At 40.9% G+C, this 18,652-nt stretch overlaps 1 protein-coding gene across 1 annotated transcript in view; it reads right to left on the reverse strand.

The window, feature by feature from the left end:
* Positions 1 to 1,798: 1,798 nt before the first annotated feature.
* LOC109484500 (GTPase-activating Rap/Ran-GAP domain-like protein 3) overlaps positions 1,799 to 18,652 on the reverse strand; it is a 55,707-nt gene continuing 38,853 nt past the window's right edge. Inside the window, exons 4-28 of the mRNA XM_019787786.1 lie at positions 17,688 to 17,781; positions 17,221 to 17,339; positions 16,744 to 16,808; positions 16,506 to 16,569; positions 14,115 to 14,141; positions 13,636 to 13,711; positions 13,407 to 13,505; positions 13,027 to 13,130; positions 12,557 to 12,674; positions 12,063 to 12,108; positions 11,644 to 11,750; positions 11,172 to 11,287; positions 8,494 to 8,604; positions 7,908 to 7,985; positions 7,372 to 7,435; positions 7,053 to 7,100; positions 6,764 to 6,862; positions 6,286 to 6,399; positions 5,517 to 5,680; positions 4,819 to 4,971; positions 4,371 to 4,437; positions 4,080 to 4,175; positions 3,656 to 3,774; positions 3,179 to 3,317; positions 1,799 to 2,587 (exon numbers count right to left, since the gene is read on the reverse strand). Of these exons, the coding sequence (XP_019643345.1) occupies positions 2,175 to 2,587; positions 3,179 to 3,317; positions 3,656 to 3,774; positions 4,080 to 4,175; positions 4,371 to 4,437; positions 4,819 to 4,971; positions 5,517 to 5,680; positions 6,286 to 6,399; positions 6,764 to 6,862; positions 7,053 to 7,100; positions 7,372 to 7,435; positions 7,908 to 7,985; positions 8,494 to 8,604; positions 11,172 to 11,287; positions 11,644 to 11,750; positions 12,063 to 12,108; positions 12,557 to 12,674; positions 13,027 to 13,130; positions 13,407 to 13,505; positions 13,636 to 13,711; positions 14,115 to 14,141; positions 16,506 to 16,569; positions 16,744 to 16,808; positions 17,221 to 17,339; positions 17,688 to 17,781 (2,700 nt within the window). The 3' untranslated portion in view covers positions 1,799 to 2,174. The remainder of the gene's footprint in view (positions 2,588 to 3,178; positions 3,318 to 3,655; positions 3,775 to 4,079; positions 4,176 to 4,370; positions 4,438 to 4,818; positions 4,972 to 5,516; positions 5,681 to 6,285; positions 6,400 to 6,763; positions 6,863 to 7,052; positions 7,101 to 7,371; positions 7,436 to 7,907; positions 7,986 to 8,493; positions 8,605 to 11,171; positions 11,288 to 11,643; positions 11,751 to 12,062; positions 12,109 to 12,556; positions 12,675 to 13,026; positions 13,131 to 13,406; positions 13,506 to 13,635; positions 13,712 to 14,114; positions 14,142 to 16,505; positions 16,570 to 16,743; positions 16,809 to 17,220; positions 17,340 to 17,687; positions 17,782 to 18,652) is intronic.

Below are 18,652 nucleotides of genomic sequence, written 5' to 3' on the forward strand. Positions count from 1 at the left end.
CATGCAGCAAATCGGTAAACTGTTGTAATTTCTTCGGTCGTGATTAAGTTACATGGCATGGCATAAGTCCTGAAAACACTTCGCCCAAAAGAGACAAAAACTGGCTGCTGTTTTCACAGTTAAATTGATTCAGCATGGGGTCTCAGGCACTTTCAAAAATGAAGTAACTGATAAGAGAGTATGTAGTTCTAGCCTGGTTTCCACCCTATTCTATTTCAGATTAATTTTACTTCTTATGGGATTCGAATATTTTCTTCAGAAGCAGTGGAACAGCTCGAACTTTCGAATGTCTGTTCGAATCCCGTTGCCACGGGTTACCATGCCGTTTTGAGGACCACGTGACTCCGAGCCAATCAGAGCGCCTATATTTAAGAAACAGAATTAACTGGGATGATAGACAAGCTTTATGCTTGTATCGTGCCTCAAGATGTCAGAGCAGAAGGATTGAAATGTCTTATTGCGAACAGGTCAAGGGCAAGGATGCAGCGATGTTTGACCTTGAATCTTACATACATCTTCGTACACCAAGTACAAAATATTGACATATACAACGGCTCGATTATATCTGTTTCTTATACAAAACATTCATATAAACCTTTCATTATTGAGTACCAATACGTCTCCTATACATTAGTAGATATCCTCTTTCGATACCATATACACATATCAAAAGTATTGAAAACATAGTAACAGTGAATGTCACTCAGAAGGGACATCTGGACATAGCAGCACGAACGTACATTGATAAATATTCCCTTCTTAAAGATCATTGTGTTAGAGGAAACGATACCGTATACTACATACATAAACTTCTTCGTTCCAGGGATCACCATATATTATTCATTTCAAGTAAAATCATGATTATAGGGGGAAATCCAATAGACGAGTTTACGCTTTGGCGGACTACCAAAATACTGCTTGTGTCATAGGGTTGTTATCATTTCATCCAAGATTCGAACGGAGTCTAAGAACGGAATTTGCGTTCACGTGCACACATTCGAGCGTATCGAACGCGTTCGAATCAGCTCCTGTGACGAAAGCAGTTTAGGTAGTCCAAAGAAGTGTGAACCGGTCTATTCTGATAGATTGAGTATGAGTACGTAATACTAGTTGCACTGTTGAACATGTGTATGTTCCCTTGTACTAGTTAACAATAGTCGCATGCACTACCATTTCCCTCTGGGACTACCACATATTTTTCCAAATCTTTATGAATGTCTCCTTTACATATTCGTTACATTTTTTTTTCGTAAACTTGAAGAAATTTACAATTAGTGATATTTTAGGTCCCAATGTTGGGACGGATATACCAATTTGTTTATCACGACCAAGTAAAAGTACAGGAATTTCACAGACACGAGAAAGAACAAAGTTAAACCCCTCCAAATTCCAGTACCATGGTTCATATGTTTCAACATGTGACGCTACGTTCAGTAAACTTTATACGATTGCTCTCAAGCAAGGCATTTGAAACTTTATCTAAATCGCACAAAACTTCTAACGCCAAATATACCACATTGCACAAACATGATACTTTCCACAGGAAACATGAATTCGTCAAGTCTGCACTGCAGTAAAGGTATTAAATATGTGAAAACGTCTTAAGTACAAAAACACCGAATACAAAATTACTTCGGTTAGAAAAAAGAAATTCTCAACTTCGCAAACAGCATAAAACCATTTCAAGTGCTAAAGTTAAACAAGACTGTCCCAAAAGTTAGATCTTGCACTAATTTGCGCTGACAACAGAGATATTTTCAAATTTTGCAACACATTACAACATAGCTCACACCTGCACTTGGCCTGAGTAAGGCTAAAGGAAGTGACGTATGATGACGCCATTTCCTGAACCGCTTCACCAATATTCACAATGGCAACTTCTCTGTCATAGTTCAAGTTCAGCACTGTGACAAGGGTAAGCGGGCCAGACAAATAATGATACCGCAGAAAAACACACACTGTTAAATATCTAGCTTTAACATATAACACAGCATCATTCTCTTTAGAAGTATAAACAAAAGAAGGCTTGTTTTGAACAAGAAAACATTATGATGAAGTCATGTTAGGGAAGCATCCCAGAACGTAAGAATTATTAAAAAAACAACATTTTCCCTAGACAGTTGAACGAAATCCTACAAATTTAATACATCCGGGCATCTCGGGGAACTCAGAGGTTACTTCAGGTCAATATCCTCCTCCTGGTCCACCGAGGAGAACCGGAAGGGGGAGGGGGGCGGACTGAAGGTCACGGAGGGGTCAGGTTCGGAGCTGCAGGACTCCAGGCGGTTGGGTCGGGAGAGGAAGCGGCCGGGGGGCGTGGGGGTGGCGGGGGAGGCTTTATCCACCGTGGGGGCTACCCCGACCCCCGGGTGGCGGTGGGGGTGGTGTTGTCCGTGGTGTTGAGCCTTCTGAGGCCCCGGGCCGTAGCTGAAGAGCTCCCGCCGGTTGCGGACCACCGTGTCGTCTATCCGCACAAGCGGGGACATCATGGTGGGCACCGGGCCGTGCTTCACGCATGCGCGGTCCGTGGCGTGGCCGACCAATGAGCTGAGAGGGATCTGGTACACGCAGTACTTGGTGACAGGTGCTGATGGGAAAAACGAGAAAATGTTTCGATTATAATTCTTAATAATATATACTTTTATTATATTTTACAAGAGTTTTGCTGTTACTTAAAAATGCAACCAGGCATGTTCCAATTCTAATAGCGTTTATATATGGTACACGCAGTACTTGGTGACAGGGGCTGATGGGAAAAAAAAAGTTTCGATTATAATTCTTATACTTTTATTATATATTACAAGAGTTATACCTTATGCTACAATTTCGCTGCTACTCAAAAAAGAAAACAAAAAAAACAAACAATGGCGTCATTAAATAAAAGACCTAGCCAAGTTATTTTCTCATCTGTGTCAAACCCTACAATGAATGTTCAAACTACCTATAGATTTACATCTATTCTGTTATGTAATTGCACTTTTAGCTGTATTTAGTATTTTAGCTGTATTTAGTATTTACGTGTCATAAGTATGCAATTATTCTATGGGCATTAATGTGCAAACAAATAGTACAAAATATCTACACTTCTACTTTCTACCTTGCAAATACCTTGCAACTTTAATGGAAGAACTTATAAAAAGGGAATAAATTTTAAAGTATTTTCTGGTGTTTTCTTTACCTTTCCCCCAGGGGAGGTCCACCTTACCGGTGGTGGGGGTGGTAGGCGGTGAGAAGCTGATGGTGGGACTGGTGCTGCCGTTATTGTTGTCCTTACAGCTGGAGATGGGGTCCTTAGCAGACACGAAGTACAGGTCAAACTGGTGGGGGGAGCAATGGGTTTGCGTTAGTGTTGCGTATTAGTACCCAGTACAGGCCCGCTGGTACTGCAGAAATACTTTAGGTACATTGTACAGATCAAAAATACCATAACATCAGTTTTAGTTTTTACCGGTGTTTTGACAAGAGAAGTGTTGCATCTAATTATAGTTTTTACATAGTTTTAACTGATAAAACGCTTTAAAAGAATTACGATTCAATTGAAAAACCAATTCCCTTGGGGACCTATTCCTGGAATTTTAGAATCTCTTTCAACTCAACCTCAGTAATATACTAACGGCTCTGGCCCTGTGGCGTCGCCAAAAACCCTAGCCCCTACCTTTGAGGTGACGAGTAGAAGCATGGGCATGGGCATGCTGTGGACCAGGTTCCCGTTCACCAGCAGCCGGATCTCTATGGCGTCTGGCGTGAAGGCCAGGATGTAGGGGAAGGCACACACTGGGGGAGAATAGAACAATAAGAACATTAGAACAGAACATAAGAATATTAGGACACAAGAACATTAGAGAACTAGAACATTAGAACACAAGAACAGAACATTAGAACACAAGAATATTAGAACACAAGAACATTAGACTACAAGAACATTAGATTCGAATACAAGAATATTAGAACACAAGAACATTAGAATACAAGAACATTAGAGCACAAAAACATTAGAAGACAACGACATTACAAAATTAGCCCCCCCCTAAAAAAAAACTCTGCCCGGGTGATTCTGGAAAAGTACATAAGATTCTCACCAACTCCGTGAGGCTCGCTATTCCATCCGAACTCGAAGCCATTGGTCGTACCGGTGGTCTCCTCCGCGTCAGACAGGGACTTCAGCTGGCACACGTCTGAGAGAGAAGAGGAAACATACCACCGTTGTTGAAAGGTATATCGTGGAACAATAGGCCATATAGGCCGTATACAGACTCGGGGAATTTCTACATTATGATAGAAGTTATGTAGCACAAAGACAGGCACATGTGATTCGTAATCTTGCCGTAAACGTTATTTAGATAGCGTATCCTAAGATGAAGTGAACTTACGGTTGTAACATAGCAGCACCTTGGGTTCTCCGTCCTCGTACACGTCTATGGCATCTGTTAATTCCACCTGTAAAATACACAGAAAGCCAATCAACACATGTCTTTCTTTTGGATCAATAGTTGCCTTTGGATAGGTAGGGTATTATCATTATCAATAAGCTTTGCGTAAGCACGGAGCTAAAGTTGTCAATCGTAAACAGAAAAAGATGAGGCAGTGGAACAATATGGTTACTCTTAATTGCTTTGCTGTAGAAAAAAATGTTAGCTGACCCTGATAAACTTGAAATTTTACTTTCAATTGACGAAATATATGACATATTTGAGAATAACACAGTGGGGAATGTCAACCGTCCACAATATAGGACGGTTCTAAGTCGGTTAACTTTCCAAATATCACAAACCCTGGTAAATTTATGATTTCATGCTAAAATCGGTGGAGCAATCTTACCTTATTGCCCTCCACCTGATGCAGTCTGTAAGTGTTCCCGTTCTTCTCGTTGACGATGTCGAACTGGTGTTTGTAGCCCACGCAGATCATGTTGTCCTGCCGCCCGCCGTCGATCAGCGTCACCACGCTCGGAACGTCGTTAATCGTCAGCTCCTGAAACAAACGTCGTCCGGTAAGATACGCCAAAAACAGTTACTCAAGCAACTGGATATGATTTTGGAAACGGTCAGACGTTTCAGGTGGCATCCACTACCTTTCGTCAGTGACACTAAGTGATATATCGTTCGGTAAGAACTAAAAATCGTATTTACCATGCCTGGGGAAAATCTACCTTCTTGGATACACGTACACTACCCAGAACCATGCCTGCGCCTAATTCCGTAACCCATATATAGGCATGGAGCTAGATTGGCACGGTTTTGGATGCAACAGTGTTTAGTGTCAGATACCGGGTTCTAGATAGTCTCCACGCATTCAATAACGCACCTTAGAAGGTTTCTAGATATATACGGATGGGCTATCTAGAACTGTGTCTGAGTATAATTCTGGACAACGCACTGTTTGAGATAAACAAGGTCTCATAGAATGGGGTCCAATGCAGTAATCGTTCTCACTCAGACCCGTGCCTGATCCTAATCCCTGCTTATGCAGGCAAAGAACTAGATAGGCACTGTTTTGGATACGATAACCATCCTCACCCTGATGTAGTTGAATCCCTCCACGGTGTCTGTGTCGGCTGACGGGTTCCACGCCGTCCAGGCCACGGAGTGTTTCCACGTCAGCAGCAGCAGCTTGTTCTTGATCGCCACCACCATGCGGAGGAAGCTGCCGCCCGGCCGGCTCAGCGCGTACAGATGGCAGCCTGGGCAGGAACAGAAGGGGCTAAAGATCAGCCACACAAGTACATTATACATTTTATTTATATTACATATTATACGTTATTATAAAGTTGAACTTGTCTAATTCTGTCGGTGAGTTTATTTCGATGCATTCAAAAGTGTCTTGACACTTGTTCTGCTGGCAAATTTTACACAATATTTTCAAATAATTTGATGTCTTAATCAGGTCATAGACCCTTGACTTTTGGCCGGCTCAGCGCGTACAGGTGGTAGCCTGGGGAGCAGGGAGTGGTTTCATGTAATCATGAAGGTTAACAATGATAAATTCGTAGACATTGAATAGCTTATGTGTTTAATATCAGGTTCTTAAGAAAATATTTCATAAACACCGTCTGTATAGAAGAAATAAGTCTAGAATTTAGAAAATAAGAAAGAAACATTCGTCTATTCTCAGTGACGGGCATAGAAAGGAAAGCAATCTTTACAGGAAGATGGTTTAAAACAGCATGCCAGATATTACAATAATTTAAAAATTATTGTAATTACAATGATTTAAAAATTACAATAGGTATTACATGTATAGAGGCAATGTTGCCTACCGTTGTTAAAGACCTAATCAATATCTCACCTTTCGTTCTCTCGAGTCTGTGGTCCTTGCAGTCTGCTTTCGTCCGCACGAGGGCCTCGTTGTACCCTCCCTCGAAGTCCGACAAACGAAAGACGTGGACTCTGCACTCTTTACCTGCCACAGAAATACGGCAATGATGAGATGGTAAGTCAACATTCTTGTTGTCATATCTTGTTATTTGTGCTACTGACACAACCAATAGAGTACAATGAACAAGTTAATTTTCAGTTAGCCTGTCATAACAATGAATGTAGCCACTACTTTGTGTAGCAGTGCTTTATGTTTTATGTATCTGTAATTAGTTCTGTACAATTTTCTAATGTTGTGAGATGGTAAGTCAATATTCTTTGTTGTCATACTACACGTAAAGAGCTTTCACTTGGTCAAAATAATTGATTCAGGCACTACTTTACTTTGTATAGCACTGTTTATGTCATATATTTCTGTACAGATTTCTAATGTTATGAGATTGACGTACCTTTCTCAGCTCTGAACAGCAGCAGTCCATGGTGTTCCACCACGCTCAGCTGTTTGATTGGCACTGACTTATCAAATAGCAATCTCGGGGTAGCCTCTTCTGTAAGAAGAAATTGGAGATTTCAGACCTGGCATTTCACATACATAGTTAGCCGGACATAGAAAAAAAGACCTTTGTTGTATTTGATGGTGACTACGTTAAGATCGTATGCTGTTTACATACGCATGCATGGTGATATCGAAATTATCATAAAAATACACATAGGCTTTTTATAGAGTTGAATGTTTACCTTGGATAAGAAAACAGCCCGCCTCTGTTGAAACAACGAGACTCTCTCCTGCAGGATGGTGAAAAATAGACATGTTATTTTGCACCCAAAATGGTCAACACACCGTTATTTAAAAATAGCATACTGGGTGTACTTTTTTTCCTGATAAAATTTCAAGCTACATATGTATTTAAGAAAAAAAACGTACATGTGATCAGTTGCGTCCATTTACTTAGTAACGGAACTTAGTAACCATGAACTGATCTATAGTGTGAACTCCAATGTCTCTCGAGACAGAAGGATGCCAACAGTAACGGAACAAGACAACACGCCCACCTACCCCATGAGTCTCCGCACAGCACCTGGTGCGGAAAGTCGTAGTGTAGGACCTGTGGTTCCCACGGCTGAAACACGAGGTAAGAACAAATGAGTTGTCACCAAATTCTTTTATGAGAGTCATTAGATGATGAAAATAAAATAAAAATACCATTACGTTTGTAGATTTGTAGATCATATTGATGCTCTTCAAGCAGAGGGTTATACTTCGGCGTATTTCAGGTGGTTTAATCAGGCTTTTTTTTCTTGTCCTGGTTATAAGTACAAAAAGAAAGTCCCCAAAGCTCGCGAAAGAAAAGCATAATCCTTGTGTTGCTAACTTGAAACTGTTTTTCCAGTTATTCGATACTGTCTTGTATCCAACAAAATATCTGCTCTAAGACTTCTTATATTGATACAAAGGCTTACCAACTACACAATACTGTACATATCAGTGTAGAACAAATTATAAATACAGGATCTAAGACACTATAGTAGGTCCAATCACAATAGTTACAAATAACGGGGTAAGGTTCTACTGATAATAAGTAGAGCCAGTACCTCTCGCTTAGACAGCAGTCCAGTAGTGGCCATACTGGTCGGGGCGTCACCCTTGACTATCGTGTTCAACTTCAGTTCCTGGGGTTGAATATATGTGAGGCACGTTACATATTGGTCAGCATGTATGCTTGCAATGCAAGCATCAAACAATTAAAACCACAAAAGGACATCCAAAGTTCACGCATAGACGCATAGACTTATCGGCAAATTTGGAGGTGTTGTGGTGCCGGTATGTATAGGTTCAAATCTCGTTTGGATGTCCCATACACACCCATATGTCTCAACATATGATTGCCTGCTATGCCACTGTCTGTCGGAAGATGGTGTGTTTCTCCTGCTATGATGATGATGATTATACGTATTCAAGGTAAGAGAGAGCCAGTGTATATTTAGCTCTATATCGCATTTAGCAACCAGCAACTTTTGTAGAGCATATACGAAACCAGAAGGTAGTGTCTTACATACTAGGGCAGAGTGTCTCTTTTTCCATCTGTTCTCACGTAATAGGATAGGGTGTATCTTTCTCACCTGTCCTACTCTAAGAAGGCAGGACCTTATGTACTCGGGCAGGGTGCCTCTTTCTCACCTGTCCTACTCTAAGAAATTCCGCTTGGCGAGCCTCCTCCTTCTTCTTGGTCTTGATGGAGGTCACAGTCTCCGGGATTACCTCAGACAGGGAGCGAAGGTTGAGCGGACTCTGGAAGATACAGACGGGTTCGACATATGAGAACACATAGTCCGGTTGCCAACCACCCGATTTTTGGAGAACCTTGCAATGCGGTCCATACAAAGTTTTTCAGTAATGGCCACCTTAATTTACATATTGTGCGAATTGCCCAAGGATGACAGAGTGGCATCATTCAGATTCTTAAAGAGCACACCTCAGAGATATAGAAACAACAAAAAAAACTTATGGACCGCAATGCACGCTATCGGTCTCTGCCACCAGACTAACACAGCGTTTCTTTGTCTGGCGTTCCAGTCATTTTGCCGCAATTGTTCTCATACATCTGATCAAAGTCCATCCATAACTTCCTATGACAAATAAGCTGGCATTTTTGGTAATGATAAGTAATAAAGTGATAAGTTGAGATGTTTTCCTAAAAGGCTTCGGGAGGCGGCTGGAAAGAGTAGAGATTTGTTACAGTTCAGGTGCGGCAAACTGCACTCTCTAGCGGACCAACTCCCTCGGCATGTTATCTCTTTTGACCAATTTTTACTCTTTCCTCTCGCCTCACGAAGCCTGGTAGAGGCTACTTTATTACCCCAGAGCAAGCACTCGCCACAGAACCAAAGTTTAGAGTTATAAAAAAACATCACGCCTTCTCCGTTGGAGATACTACAGGGCAATAACCTAGAAGGAAGCATTGCCCTGAGGATGATTGTTAGGTACCAAACGATCAACGTGCGTCATGCAAGTATCCAAGCCAGCAGGAGTCGATCAAGACTAAATTATCCATGAAAATACAAAGTGCCGGGATTCACTCCAAATCACAGGCTTCGATCGCGGTAAGTTTGGGTATTAACTTCAAAGGATACATCAAAAGACCTGGATAATCGTAGGTTTCTTTCAAGTCGCCAACCAACCTTTGATATTAAAATGGCTACTTATGAAAACGGCACGATTTTCGGAAGGACTTTGAAGTGCGTGTGTTAGACCATCTACAGTATTAAGTACCTATATCATTATAGAAGAGGATCTCACGATTTTTGGGTCAACGACACTACAAGTCAAACACCATGAACCCGGGTTGAGGTGAAAGTAGTAAGATGTAGATGAAAACATGTTACATATGTATTTCTGGCTGCTGGTCTTGGGGAAATGCCGATTAGCAGTAATGTTACACATGATATGCGGAAAACAAGTCCACTTTGACTTTCATATCTCATGAAAGTGTTCCATACACGCAATATTAGGAAAAGCAGTGGTTGCTGACTCTGCAGCAGTTTTGCCGAAACCCAAGTCATGATTTCTTCAGTGACATAGTGATATGAAAGTAGCTGTCCACAGATACTGTTGAGTGAACACTGTGCGCCAGAAAGATTTACGGATCAATGAACGCTGATCAGTGAACGCTCAAGATCTCCAAGGTTTTCCAAGGATCCTTCAAGAATGCTTGAGCGATTTTCAAGGTCTTGAAATGATGATCTTTCAATGTCAATAACTAATGACTAGCCAATTCATCACACTGAAAAGGAGTCTCTGCACCACTTCAAGACTATAGACCTCACTTCAAGATGTTTGAGTAGACGGAACTAGTACTTCTGGTCCATCTTGACAAATCACTACATCTTGGAATGGCTTTTAGGAAACTCTGGAGTGCATCCTTGGTCTCCGATTTAAGCACCATGCCGATGGTAAGTACATCCGTCTTGACCTATTTTTTTACTCACTTCTTGTTATGTAAGATTGTGCTTAACATGTAAGTGAAATGTAGTTACAGGTATGGTATCAGTTCGTCCATCTGAAGAAGAAAAAGCTTTCATTGCGAAAAGATGTACTGATTAGTGGTATGAAAAAGGACAAGAAAGGTTGGAGATAATTGCTAAGGCTGGGCGGAAGGCGCCCACTATTTTTATATAGCACCTTTTTTTATCACGGGACTTATTACACTTAAGCTTCCGCTTGTTATGTAGGTGGATATGACATGTCAGTAGTTACAGTATGGTATCAGTTCGTTTATACATCTGAAAAGGGTTGAAGAAGCTTTTTGACCGCTATTGATTAGCGAAAAGGAAGAGGAGGCGAAGGAAGGTGGGCGATAATTGCTAAGGCTAGACGGAAGGTGCCCACGGTTTAAATTACTAGTACTAGTAACTACTGAAAATGATTATCACTTCAGATATTTCGTGCACGGAAACAGCGGCGGCCTTGTAGTCGTCTAGGCGACAATTACCGGTGATAACAAAGATCCCAGCCCCCGCAACAGGATACCCGTAGGTGTTTAATAGTATTCAATATCCGCAACTATAGAGACCAGAAGACAGGAAGGATTTCCTGACTTCAAACCTACGGAAGGAGCGTAATAACCATCTTCTAAAATGATTTTGTGCAAAAAGTAGGATAATTACAGTAAGCTACATCATTCACAAGCGTGCTATTATTGTTCTATTTTCAATTTTGGTTCCCTTTGAAGCAAAAATTCAACTTGCCCGACACAGTCATACCAGTAGCTTTTCTCGCTTCCGGAATAGACACCGGTACCCAATTGTCAATATGGAGACATCTTAGAACACAAGCAGCAAGCAAACAAACAAACAAACCTTGCTGATCTCCTGCATGTACTCCTGGTGCAGATTCTTGATCAGCATATCCATCGTTCTCTGTCTCTTCTCGGCAAACGCGGGAGTGTTCAGGGCGGCTTTTTCGCCGTTAATCACTGGAACACATATACGGGCGGGTAAGTAATGCTAATTTCGCAATTCCTAACCTGGGGCTCAAAATTGAAAATCGCTTGACATGTTACTTTAACAGTGACAACTATTCTATAAGTGAATGATGGTATGCGCTTGAATGTGGTCTTTACAACACTGTGACAAGACCTACAGCTTTTTTAAAGTTACACGAAGTAAAGTCAACTGTTTCAAACACGTGGTTTGATTTTATTCATTATGCTGTAGAAAATGACTTACAGCCAGGACTACCCAACTAGACGGAAGCTATCTTAATGGTTTATCCCCGATAACTGAATACATGCGATCCTATATGAACCTTAGCAAACTTGTCAGAACTCACATTTGACAAGCAGAAACTCCCTAAACTCCTGTGAGTCCTTGAAGACCGGTGGAGAGGGCAGCGGAGGGTAAAATAAAGGCACTGATTCCTCCGAGAACACCGTTAGTCTGGAGACAAGATAAACGAAAATCATTATTGAAACATGTAAAACAAGAAATAGGAGATCTCATACCTCTGTAAAATGTTGATTAATGTGAATTTCCTGTTTTATTTCTATGCTCATTGCTATGACTATTTACATCCATTCTTTTTTCCCACTGACAGCAGCTTATGGGACCTAACTTCCTGTATCTCGTCTATTGTGGTCTGTGGTTATAGAATCCCCCACCCAAGTGCTGTCACTGAACTATATGAAAACACCATCGAATACACTCAACACAATACATGCTTTTGTAATCAAGAACTTTAAGTCTTCCTACCTGTAAGATTCGTCTCTTCTGTCGAACGTGACCAGAGCAAAAATATCTGGGCAAGACGGTTACGGAATAAATGCACATTTTTTTATTGGTATCTTCAAACTACATAAATCAACCTGTTTGTGTAACTGGCGTGATGATAATTTATTTATGGTGGTTCACACCAGATACAAAGAAATTTTCTGCACCAGTAACCCTGTCATACGAAAGGTCAAAGAAACAAAATGTATATACGAGACGGAAATTTTAAAGCTAGCAGTGGCAAGTGGGGTCGGCAGAGTGCTCAACTCGGTATCAAGAGGTCCTGGCATGCCACCGATCTTGTGTCCCTGGGAAAGGCACTTTAAACGACCTTTCCCACTTAACTCAAGTGAAAATGAGTATTGTCTGTCCTGTATTTGTTTCTATTTGTGGGACACAACACCAGCAACAGCTGCCTCTGTCCCACGTGTATTGTATCGTTACAATTTAAATGAATCAAATCAAATCAAGGATACGAGTGAAGTGTGACTTGAGCATGGAAGGTTTGAAGGACGGCGTCTCGTCCTCGTCCCCCTCCATCTCCTGGAACACGATACACACGATGTCGTTCCCGATATGTCTTTTTCTCTCCACCTGGGGAAATACAGCAATAAATAATCAGTAAACAATCAATTTACTTAACCAATCTGCAGCAGACAGTTTTATTCATTAGGTACGTATCTACAGTATCTATAAAACAGTATGAAATGGACAAATCAATAGACAAACGAAACAGATTAAAATAATCTGAGGAATGCATATGAAAAAACTGTTTCCAGCATATGAAATGCCTCAACTAATGTTTAAATACATATAACTGCAAGAGCATTTGAATCTGACATCCTCGGGCGTTACTTGGCAATTCAGCAAAACCACATTTAATTGAACATGAGGCCAAACAGAATCAATGTGTTGTAATTGTTAGAAATCTGCCCGTCATGTTTACCTGTTGTCTGTTGTCTTTGGAGTAGGGAAGTGCAGTAGAGACGTGGAACATGATCTCGTGACCCTGGTAGACTGTGTAGACAGACTTGATACCTGTCGTATTATCTGGAAAAATACGAAATGTTATTAATAGTATGCAAATACATCGTTACAATTAGCGCACAGGAAAGAGTATAGAAGTTGAACCTTCACATTACTATCAGAGGACAGACTGGCAGTTTTCAAAATGTATTTAATTGCTGAAGTAACTCTTGTGCATCTCATTGTGGATGTCTAAACTTCATCAACAACAACAACGTATACATCAGGGAATGATGATGGAAGGACTTTTAACTAACAGCTATTGAAAGTAGTAAAATTGTAAAACTTTAAGGCACTTACTTTTCGTATCAAGGCCCCCGCGGTACCTGTCCCATCCTTTTAACGTGATGTCCTCACCGAGAATTTGGACAAAGTTGTCGAAATTGTCGCTTCCACACTCTGCAAAGACAAACGAGTATTAGTATCAATTATACAACTGCACCTTTCTACACAGCTATCTTCAAAATCCAGAGTGTTAGGCTCTGTTATGTAGAATGTTATGTTGAAGGCAACAGAAATGAAACGTTACCGTTACTAAACATCTCATCGTCCGTCGTCTGCCCAGACTTGGCGTACAGAACTCCGAACTTGAAATTCACCGCGCCCTGAGGGGAGATACAGCATTAACGTCTAACCGAAAATAGCTTCAAATACCATCATAGTACACCCCATAACATTGCAATTTTCACCTTCGTTTCAGCAATGGTGCCAGGTACATTGCAATCTGTTCTACTTATTCCAACCCAAGCTAGATCGTCATGATGACTACATATAACATCGATATCAGTTCTAGACAATCGGGTAAACTAGAAGTCGAAATGATCTACGAGGTATGCCGACTCAAGTTCGATTCTACCGAGAAACTATTACGTATACGAGCACCCCCCCCCCTATGATGCCACCGTTGTAATTCATAGTACACATTACTATGACAATCCCAGTATTTTTGGACCGGTCATGAGAATCGGGGTAAAAAGTACCGTAGCCCACAAGTGAATTTTCCCTTACCTCCTGTTCTTCTAGTTGCAGCAGGTCCTGTAGAACAGCAAATAGAAAAACACCAGGGTTAAGAATACACCAACTGTAAGTCAAAGCACTACGTGATAACTATCATTAGGTCAATACGTAGTCTATTTAGTGTATGATATTTAAAATGAACATGGAAAACCATTTGACTTCGGCAAGTTAAGAGTTTAATCACATCCAACACATACGTCACCGATACGGCAACACAGTAAAAAGGACAAGTGTTCAAACGAATGAAAGAATAGAAAACAATTCATGTACGACTCTTGAGCAAAGTTGGTTATCGAATCGCATTGTATTGTGCAGCTCAGTGCTAGCGCGTTTCGTATGGATGTCACGATTTCAGCCCAGTAAAATGGATTACTTTTTCCAGACTGGCAATAACGAATGCAAGGGGGTATCCGTAACAATTGACCAAGGCCAATCAGGCAATCTCACTGAACAAAGCTTCAAAGTGCTCGCATGTTTTTGTATGGACATCACGACTCCAATCCCGTATAAAGGATCACTGTTCCAAACTGGCAATATCGAATGGAAATGAGTACCCATAACATTTGACCAAGGTCATTTATGCGATTTCATTGTATTTTGCAACATAGCACTGTTCCGAACAAGTAATTTCTAATGCACGGGAGTATTCATAACAACCCACCAAGGACAGCCTTACAATTGTATTGTACAAGGCTTCATAGACCAAACGGGGCTTGCATGGATGTCGCGACCCCATTTCAGCAAGAAAGGTTTACTGTTATGAATTGGGAATATCGAATTCAAAAGAGTATTCAAAACAAGTGGCCAAGGCCACATGTGTAATTGTATTGCATTGGACTTCAAAGAACCAGCAAGTCACGTTCAGTATAGGACTTTAGTTAAAATGAATGCGTTTTCTAAATAGCTAGTATTGAATTGATTTAACTTTACCAAGGGCACTTAAGTAATTGTGTTGTATAAGGTTTCAGTTCAGTGTCAATGGAAAAATGCAGTCAGCAAATGTTTTGACTGCATTATCGAGCAGAAGAGAGTAGATATAAAACTTGGGATTAACATTAATGGATAGCATATTTTCTATCTGAAGTTCGTCGTCTGCACGCAGAACAATTTGATTTTATTAGTTTGCAAATTAAACAAAAAAGACAGTAATGATACAAAACAAGGATAAAAACAGGTGCAGGAGGAGGGGAGAAGCATGAAATGCTTATACAAGGTCCTCCTCCTCTAAACTATCCCAAAAACAATGGTCAAGTATACAGCCCAGCACATTTCGTGCATTAGCGCAGGCCAATAGACTACAGCACCTTCAGCGCACTAAGAAGATTCATTCCCTGACACAACACTTGCAACCCGTCCAAATGGGCAATAAAACCCCAACCTGCCCATAAAAGGCAATAGTGCACATCCAAGGGGAAGGCCGATTTCTCACATCCAAGGGGAAGGCTGTATCGTTCAACATTAAAAGGGCTCGAAATTTAACGGTGTCCCGATGGCCACTGTCCACTAAAATATAGGCCAGGACAACTAAAAAGACAATTTGGGACATTTTGGGACAATAGAAAAATAATCAACATCAGTATGTCAGCCCTGCTTTTGTTTATCAGGCACACGTCCCAGATTTTAGCTCCAGAAAAGCCCCCTAAAATCCCCTGACTTCTCTCTGAGCTGGGAGTCAGAACGTAAACAAAAGAAAGTTGACTGCAAGTTGAAGTCGTACAATCCTTCCCGAAAACAGGTTGGGACAGTTCATCCTCATGATCACTTCGGGGCAATTGAAATATATTTTTGGGACAGCGCTGAGACAATAGGAAGAAAAGTTAATTTTGAGTCCTGCATTGAGCAGTAAAACCGGACAGAACGATCAATCTGTGGACTGTGGACGTAATGGGCAGCACGTTTCGACAATGGACTACCTGATCAATGCGATTGGAACACCTGATAACAACAGCACCATTCATCAGAGGAGGCAATCATTGGAATGCGCTGTCATGATCAAAGTGGCTCGTTGGTAATTGCGTCAATGTTAGTCTGTATGAATGCAGACTGAGATCTGTAAGGGCAGTTCCTCGTATCTAACATCGTTTGACGCTGACACTTTGTGATGTTGAATGACAACCGACGCGGCAGATCTGACAAAGAGCAAGTTTAAAGTCAAAACGCCCTAATAACAAATAAAATCTAAAACATGCTGATGATGCTAGTCTGTGTGAAGCTGGAGATCTATAGTAGCAGTCCCTCGTATCTAACACTGGTACTTGGTGATTTTGAATGACAACCTACACGACAGCTGAAAAATGTTTAAAATCACAACGCCAAATGCACCACAACGAACGAGCTTGGAATATGATGATTTTGTATGTCAACAGAATGATATAAACGTACCTTTTGTATTTCAGCACTTAAGATTTCTTTTGGTCCTCTCTCCATTTTATCTAAAGAGAAAGAGCTGCAAAGGCAATCATAAATACACAATCAATAAATAAAATTGTTATTAGACATACAATTCTATTGTGCAAGACAAGAGATTGATAGATTAAGTATCTAGGTCAAAGTCATAGCTACATCTTCGGATGGTTGCGACTGTTATTGGCGTTTGTACAAATGATAAATCTCAGCTCACCTAAGTATAGACTTGATGGACAATGGCTTGCTAGGGTTGTGGGGAAGGCAGAGCTTCTGGGTTCCCTGGGTGAGAGAAAAAGAGTATCCAATAAAATTGTCGCCAGTAAGTGGTAATCAGGAAGCTGGACATATAGAAATTTGTTCTGACACTCCACAGTAACAGTTTAACTCACTCCACTGTCATAAGATCTGTTGCCAAAAGGTCTGATTTTTCATGTCGTGATTGTTGCTTGATTTCATCTCATGAAACACAGCAACCAATCAGTAACGTCAAATGGTGATATTGATTTTATATTTTTTACTTATTTGTAGATGGATTTATTGATTGATTGATTGGTTTTGTATCTCTGCTGACCTTTTTTCTCCATACTGTGGCACGTTGTATGTGGTTGTTGATTAATATGAGATTATTTGTTTGTTGAATATGTTGCTTGTTTGCTGGTTCTACTGTTGTTGATGTTATGTTTCTACTGACCGTTTTTCTCCATAGAATGGCCCTGTACTGTGGCACGTTGTGGTTGTTGGCATCGGTCAGCACGACGGACAGGAAGAACGGGCTTCTGTCCTCGTCCAAACCCACGTAGTTCTGATGAACTGGGGAGGGTGGAATACAAAATAGCACAGAGTGAACTACAGATAAAGTTAAAAATTAATCTTTTGCTACAGATCTACAACAGGGTTGAAACATGCAATTAGGCTGTAGTGCATGTATTTCTTTTTTCATTCAGAGACGGGGACGCTGCAATTACGTCAATAGGTTGTAGTTGTACATCATCTGAGCACCCTTTTTTTAGACAATGAACACCTGTCCCAGTCCACTTAGGCAAATATACACGTAGATGATTAGAAAGGTAATAGTAGTATTCTTTAAGTAGTGTGATTCTGGTTCCCTTGATTCTGTGGTTTCAAAAAGGAGAAAATGTTGAGCTTTGACTCACTGACCTTTGCCCAGGAAGTACTTGAAGTACCATCTGGTCTGGCACTCTGGGTTCTCCAGGAGAGCGATGTTCGAGCTTCCGGTTCCGCCCGATAAGGCCTGGGGAGCGCAGGGAACCATGGGTCATTGGGTGATACACATATCTGTATACACAATACACATACACATACACCTTATAACACATACACATACACATACACCTTATAACGCATACACATACACATACACATACACATACATAAACAGTATGGGGGAGGGACTGGGGTTTTCAAAGAGAATATGTACCTGGACTAAGCCTGAGATCTCTCAGAGCAGTCCACCGTATCTAACATCGTTTGATACTGAAGCTTTGAGCCGTTGAATGACAACCGACGCAGGGGAACCATGCGTCTTTCGGTGATACACATAAACAGTACGGTGTGAGGGACGGGGGTTTTCATAGAGAATATGTACCTGGACTAAGCCGAAGATCTATTAGAGCAGTTCATCGTATATAACATCGTTTGAACCTGACGCTTTGTGATGCCGAATAGCAACCGACGCAGGGGAAAGATAGATCATTGGGTGATACAGATAAACAGTATGGGGGACGGGGGTTTTCATGAATAGAGAATATATACCTGGTCTAACTACTATAATGCTGGTTAGCATAGTCAATCCGTCACATCTTTCTAGTCATTGCCATTGTCATATTTACTTTGTCATTTTATACTTTTATGTTCGGATTGGGTCTCATCTACCACCTATCCACGTTTATCAGGTAAATGGAAGATCCCAGATTAACGTTTATAGCTGCAGGTAAATGTTGGAAGGATTTACATAAAGGTAGACTATGCGTAACTGGAACACATCACGGTCCTAAACATTACCGACCATATAAATGCTGCTAGACTAATGTAAAGGTAAAGGTAAATGTTGCTAGACTATACATAACTGGAACACATCACAGCCTTAAACACTACCGACCACA

Source organism: Branchiostoma belcheri, unplaced genomic scaffold, assembly GCF_001625305.1.
Source record: "Branchiostoma belcheri isolate BF01 breed outbred unplaced genomic scaffold, Haploidv18h27 scaffold7, whole genome shotgun sequence".
Lineage (NCBI taxonomy): Eukaryota > Metazoa > Chordata > Leptocardii > Amphioxiformes > Branchiostomatidae > Branchiostoma > Branchiostoma belcheri.